Consider the following 7,353-nt stretch of genomic DNA (forward strand, 5'->3'; position numbering starts at 1 on the left):
GTATATAGATATATATGTTATGTTTCTTGCAAATCTAAATTTCATATGATTGTTGTGTATATGTTGGTATGGTTGCATTTAAATTTTATTTCATTATATGTGTATATAGATATATATGTTATGTTTCTTGCAAATCTAAATTTCATACGATTGTTGTGTATATGTTGGTTTGATTATATTTTGTATTCTACGTTCTTGATGAGTTCCTTTCTTGGAAGATTTAGATCTTTCTCATGTTAGACTTCGTTTACAGATTTTAGTTTTCAAAACAAATGTTGGGCTGATTGTCTACTGCAAATGATTTGTTAAACTTGAGATTCAAAGTTGTTTGTTCTTTCCTAATCGATTAGGATTACAAAGCATATTTATGTTGTTTCAGTTCATATTCATATTCATGTTCTTATATCGTAATCATGCACAAGGGTAGATTGTTCTTAGATGAACGTTCGCTTCTCAGTCGATTAAGATCACTTGACATGTTTATGTTATTGTTTTCTATCCACGTTCATATTCTTATATTTAATTATGGAAAATATAGTTGAGGCTTTTACAGTAATATTGTTATTAATGCATATCCTTTAATTTGTGTATTCGCTTGATCAATTAATTGATAAATGACATTTTGTCTTCTCAATTGAATTTGGAAAGAAGGATTAGTGTTTACTTACTATGGCATAATTTGTTGATTGAAATGTTTGTCTGTTGGAAAATAATTATACTAATTAACGTTTTTCCTAATTTGCTAGCATATGTTAATTATTTAGACATTTGTCATAATTAATCTTGCCTCTTTATGCAATTTGAAATAAAAAATAGTACCCCATACTACTATATGATATAAAAACTCCCATGCTTGTCCCCTCTCCTTTTTCAGAATACATATAAATATAATATACACATGCTTGTCTCCCTCCTTTTTTCAGAATATATATATATTAAGAGCATGCTTGTTCCCTTCCCATTCCCCCATATATACATATGATAATTAATTAATAGCATGCCCATTCCGTATTATTCTATTAATTTGTCCACTCCGTATTATTTAATTATTTTGTCCATTCTACATTATTTTACTAATTTGTCCATTAGGCATTATGTTAATAATATATCCATTCCGCATTACTTTAATCATCCACCATTCTCCTTTATATCTAAGTACTCATTAAGGGAAAAAAAGGGGGAAGAAACAGAGAGAGCTGAAAGAAAAGAAAGAAAACACTTTTACTTTACAAGTTGAAAACCTCAAACAGAAACAAAAAGAAAGTTCCTTGTACACTTGATATTCTATTTCTAGCATTGAGCATTGGTTTTGAGATTTTGATTTTATTTATTCTTCATAACTAAAGTATTCAGGTTAGTTCCAACGTCTCTTCATACATTAGTTTATTATTTTTAAAATATTTTGCCTTGTTTGTTTATTCTGTTGAAATATAATTATCATTATGATGTATCCCTATATTATTCGTATACTGCTTTGTATCTTCTTCATAGTTTAGCAGGATTTGAACTTCAAAGTTTGAGACACGAAGATTTCGCTTGGGTCGGAGAAGCTACTACATTTCACATCTTTGTCTATTCATATTATTTTTATTTACTTTTCTTTTTTTGTTTAGGTTGTAATAATTTGTAAATACTATATAATGAAATTATTTGGGGACCATCTAAGGGAGAGGAAAACTAACGTGCTACCTGGGTTTATTTTACTTTATCATAATTTGTGTGCATGTGCTTGTAAGTGTTGATTGATTGATCATAGTCATTAAAACAATGTAGTCATCTAACGCTTAGACTAAAATCTAAATTTGGGTTTGAATATTGTTTCTATAGGTATTTGTCTACTTAATTGGAAAAATCGCCTAAAGATACTATGCCAATAATTTGATCCTAGTATTGCCTTATTATGTAATATAACATCAATTTCAGAAATGATTTGGCCTAACTTTTACATGTTTGTATTTGTGTAGTTTAAATAAAATTGCCAACCCACGCTATTAGAATAATTGTTTAAATAACTAAGCTTACATTTGAATATGTATGTCATTTAGAAATCATGGCTATAAGATTTAATATGTATCATGCCTATAAGTTTAATAAATATATTTTTTTCGTATTTTATAGAAGTCATATCTATAGGCCATTATAGATATTTTAGTATAATATTATGAATAGAAATCATGCCTTTAGATTTTCTTTTATAAATATTTGAGCACCTTATATTAAAACCATGCCTCTAGAATTGTAACGCATGTTTATCATAGTATTATATATAGACACCATGTCTATAGGATTTTGACGAACATTCATCATGTTATCCTATTTTTTTTTAAAAAATAATAATACAAATCATGCCTACAACTTTAATTAATTTCCTACATATTATGTTACATAGAAATCATGTATATAGTATTTTTCAGCATGTTAAACTTATGAGTAGAAATCATGCCTATAGGATTTTAATAATTATTCATCATATCATTGAAATCATGCTTGTAACATCTTAGTAAATTTTTCAGCATATCATCTCATTTCTGACCCATGCCTATAGTATTTTTATAAATTTTCAGCATGTCATAAAGTATAAATCTTGTGCATATAATTTCATTAAGGTTTTTTTAGTTAATAAATCAAAGTTGTCAAACAATGTCTTTCTTCTATCACAAGTAGGCTAACAATTAAGACTGCTCTTATATGTTTAATTAATTAAGCTTTGCTTCTGTGTCATTCGGGTTTGGCATTTACACACACTTAATATTTACCTTGACCTTCACAACTTATTTGTGTTTTTGAGCATGCTAATTAATTTATGTAGAGGCTTACTCGAGATTTTACGTTCTAAATAACGTCTTATTTGTTTTGTTTGACGATATGTCTAATTAAGAAACCTATATTTTCTTTAGTCTAACACCTATCCTAATAGTACGTCCAATGCCTCTTGGATATTAAGTTGGGACGTTAGACACCTTTTAAGACGTTAGTTTTTTAATATTTCTTTTAGATCGCCTTAGGGTTATACTAACAAATAAATTTAGGAGGGGTAGGGGTAGATAGGCCCTTCGGAAATAATGGAAATCGACCCGAGCAGAAAATGACAAAATACTATATTTTTTTCTTCCGGTTAATAAGCCGGCACTGATCCGAAGAATGTGAATATTTTATCTTGCTTATATATTTTGCTTGGTATATATTTTGGGTAGTTTGATGTTAAAAACTAAAATGTTTCCTTTCGGGTATCACTAATTCCTATTGTCTTCACTTTATTTAATTAGACAACAATATTTATTTATCATGTACTAGTTCTAGCATTAATTGTTTAGTTTAACCTATTTAAATCCCTCGAAGAGAAGCCATTTTTTATGATCAATTGTTTTTATTTAAATGATTTATATACTAAGTCTATATTTATTATAAATTATCTTGAATGTTTTAAAATTTATATTTTTCTCAAAATTGTTTAATACTTTGATTATTGTTAAAACACATTTTTCCAAAGTTAGTCAAATAATTTTTCAAATCATCGGACAACCGCATGTTAGTGTCTATTTTAAGTGCTAAAACCTTCTTAAAATAGTAATATGAACCTCGTACCCTTTTCTTTAAATTTTTAAGACTTAAATCTGTTATGGTCTTTTAAATTAAATTTTCTTAATTTCTTTAAAAAATTAAGCGGCGACTCCTCTTTTACTAAAATTGTTTTTTTCTTATAAAGATGAAATTAATTTTATATTTTGTCCATTTTTCGACATAACAGAAATGGCGACTCCGCTGGGGATTTAATTAGGTTCTAACCATTAGATTTGATTAACCTACTTGACTAACTATTCAAGAATGTAATAATTAATAATTTACTTTTTTTTATTTGCTCCTTAATTGTTTAAATCATAATTTGCTTTCTTTATTTGCACCTTATATGTTTATGATTACGAATATTGAACTGTCATCACATATATAGCATAATTCCGCCACTTGACATTTTTTATTTTTTACTTAAACGATGGTTATGCGGGTCGCAACCATTGAATCCAAATGTTCTTAGGGGGTACCCTGGCAAAATGAGTTGGTCACTGGATGTTCAACGGTCGCTAACTTCCCCCAGCCTGATTTGTCCGCTTGGGTCACCAGTATACTAAAATAAAGCCCACTCTTAGTCAACCTAGCATAGAGCGTAGCCAAATTCCTTTAATTAGCGCATTGAAATAAGTTTGACCCAACACCCAAGGCGTATTGAGCCCATTAGAAAGACCACCTTGAGTCCAAAACGACATTCGGCCTAAATGGCCGATCATACCTATGTGTTTAAATTTGAAGGTTGTATTCGCCATTTGATAAACATTGTCCCTCAGGGTTGGCAGTTTATTTTATTAGCTTAGTAAAAAAAAGCATCTTCACAAGTTGCTATTCTATCCAAAAGTGGTTAATGTTTGGAGATGTCTAGAAGTCAAACGAAAGATTTTTCACGAAGGTTTAGTTAGGATTGTACCCCTGTGTGGGACTGATTATTTGTATCCCTTTTTCCCCATTATGTATCCCCATTCAGTTTATTCATAGTATTTGTATAAATATAAGTTTTGGGGCAATGGAATATTTCAAATGACGTTATACATCCTTCAAATCGTTAGGCCTAACCCTTGGCGTAAAAGGATCACATGTTTAGGACACGCAATAATTGTTTACCTGTTATATGCTATAACTGTTTTAATAAATGTATTACTTGAAGGCACTCTAACCCACTCTTTTTAAAATATATATATATATATATATATATATATATATATATATATATATATATATATCTAAGTCCCCTAAGACACAAATGTCAAGTCACTATCCAAAGTGCGGCCAAATGCTCTTAAAGTCTTTGTTTCTCTACAAATTCAAATTTCACTTTTAAATCCTAAACTTACTCTTTCCTCTAAAAAATGGTTAATTATTCGGAGCTACTCAAACTCCATAGGGCCTGACACCTCCTTCATAGGATATGTAGGCAACCTTTCAAGGTTTGACCTCTATCTTTTGAAAGATTGCTTTCTCCCTTCATATTTTACAAAGAGATACCAACATCAATAGATATCAAAATACAACCGCGAAGGAGGCAAGAAGATCTTAATTCAATGCAAGTCATATTTATTGATATGTTAAATCCAAAATTCAATAAGCAAATTCCTGTCTATTTTATTATTTTTCAATACTCGTAGGTTATCTTGTCTTTAAACAAAACAACTCTTATATGTTTATCTTTTTCTGATATGATGTTTTGCATTATCTGTTATGAATGTAGACTGACATATTTGCCTTTTGAGTTATTTTCTGCGCAGGTATTTAGAATTGATCTGTGTTGATAATCTGTCCGAGCATCCATACTTCACGAGATCTAAAGTGCCTAAAGACTCCTTTCCCGATCGAAATTCGATAATAGGAAAAGAAAGATGACTGGAAATAATGAGGACACTGGGTTGATTGATATTGTTGTGATAGACCCTGTCATCGCTAAACAAAATGAGCTAATTGCACAGTTAGTGCAATAAATCACCGAGATGAGAGTTTAGATACAAAAAAATCGAGAATTATCAAACCTGGCTATAGCCGCCAACACGCCTGTTCCGGGCAATGGAAGGCCTCAAATTTATTTCCCTTCTCTGAATTCAAGTACAGAACACGTTCAAAACCCATCCTCAAACCCCGCTCAAAATGCCTTCATCGTTGATCTCACTGCCTCCAACCCTCATCATGCTTCCACTTCCTACCAAGCACCACCTTACCCTCAAAATACCGATCCCCAAAGCTTTCCTCCTCCACAAAACACCAACCCTCAAGCCTGTCCTCCCCCATAAAACCAAAATGTTAACAATCCACAAACCTTTCCACATCATCAAAATCAGCATACTAACCGAGTCCCTCAAAATACACCAAATCCTCCTATTATCCCTCCCTTGCCTCAAAAGACAGCTTTCCAAATCCCAATCCCAAATGAGCCCTATACCAACGGTTCCGAACTTGATCACTATGAAAAACAAGAAAGGGAGTGGAGGACCAAAGAGGAAGTAACCAAGCAGAGCATGAAAGAGAAAATTATAAAAGCTATGAAGGAGTTTCACTATACCCCAGATGTTATTGGTTTGAATTATGAAGATCTGTGTATCCATCCAGATCTGGATCTTCTGGAAGGGTTTAAAGTACCTAAATTTGATACTTTCGGTGGAACCGGGAATCCTTTGGCTCATTTGAGAACATATTTTGATCAACTCGTAGGAGTTGGGAAGAATGAGGCTTTATTAATGCGACTCTTTAGCCGAAGCTTAAGTGGAGAGGCTTTGGAATGGTTTAGTTCTCAAGAGATAAAATAGTGGCCAAATTGAAATCCTTTGGCTAAAGATTTCATCGAAAGATTTGCTTATAATGTGGAGATCATTCCTGATCGTTATTCTTTGGAGAAAACCAAACAAAAGTCTACTGAAAGTTATCGAGAGTACGCCTATCGTTGGAGGAAAAAGGCTGCCAGAGTGAGACCTCCCATGACTGAGAAAGAGATTATTGAAGTCTTTGTACGCAATCAAGAGCCTGAGTACTATGACATAATGTTGTTGCTCGTAGGAGCGAAATTTGCTGAGGTGGTCAAAATTGGTGAGACCATCGAAGACGGTCTTAAGACCAAAAGAATTACCCGTATGGCCATCCAAATTGGGTCTTCAGGTTTGTTCAAAAAGAAAAGAGAAGATGTGTCCTTTATTTCTCATGCGCCTGATAGAAGGATACAAAGATCATCCAATTTTAGCTCTAGAAAAACCTCACCCTCAAGAATCTATCCCCCATCTCCACAAAATTCCTACCCAATTTTTTATGTTCAGCCGAGTTATCAAACTCCGCCTTCTAATTACCTGCCTCCGCACTATCAAAATGCTCCTCGTGGCTACCAAACTCCACAACGCCCAAATTTATGAACTCCCGCACCTTTCCGCCAAAATTATCCTAGTTATCGTAATGTACCCCCACCCCCACAAAATAACTATAACCTTACCCAACCCAATTATGAAAATAGGCCTGCTAGGATTTTTACTCCTCTAGTTGAAAGTCGGACTAAGCTGTTCGAAAGCCTGAGAGATACAGGTATTATTCATCCCATTGCACCTAAATTGACTGATACAAGCTCTAGATTCTTCAGATCCGACCAAACATGTGCGTATCATTCCAATAGTGTAGGGCATGACACTAAAACTTGTGTCAATTTGAAGCATAAGAATTTGATTGATCGGGAGGTCGTCACTCTCCAAACTGCCACTCCCAATGTTAATAATAACCCCCTGCTGGATCATGAAGGGGTGAATATTAACATGATTGAAAAAAATTGGAATGCCGATA

General features: G+C 32.6%; 1 protein-coding gene across 1 annotated transcript; it reads left to right on the forward strand.

The window, feature by feature from the left end:
* Positions 1-6,077: 6,077 nt before the first annotated feature.
* On the forward strand, positions 6,078-6,935 carry LOC129883514 (uncharacterized). The gene is made up of 2 exons (XM_055958157.1): positions 6,078-6,321; positions 6,370-6,935. The coding sequence occupies exons 1-2, from the start codon at positions 6,078-6,080 to the stop codon at positions 6,933-6,935; spliced, it is 810 nt and encodes a 269-aa protein (XP_055814132.1).
* Positions 6,936-7,353: the final 418 nt, after the last annotated feature.

Source organism: Solanum dulcamara, chromosome 3 (genome assembly GCF_947179165.1).
Source record: "Solanum dulcamara chromosome 3, daSolDulc1.2, whole genome shotgun sequence".
NCBI lineage: Eukaryota > Viridiplantae > Streptophyta > Magnoliopsida > Solanales > Solanaceae > Solanum > Solanum dulcamara.

Bases quoted from the DNA above. Each gene is read 5' to 3' on its own strand.
- LOC129883514 (XM_055958157.1), top strand. From the start codon at position 6,078: ATGAAGGAGTTTCACTATACCCCAGATGTTATTGGTTTGAATTATGAA. The intron at 6,322-6,369 runs GTTCTCAAGAGA...CTTTGGCTAAAG, and splicing joins AGAGGCTTTGGAATGGTTTA to ATTTCATCGAAAGATTTGCT.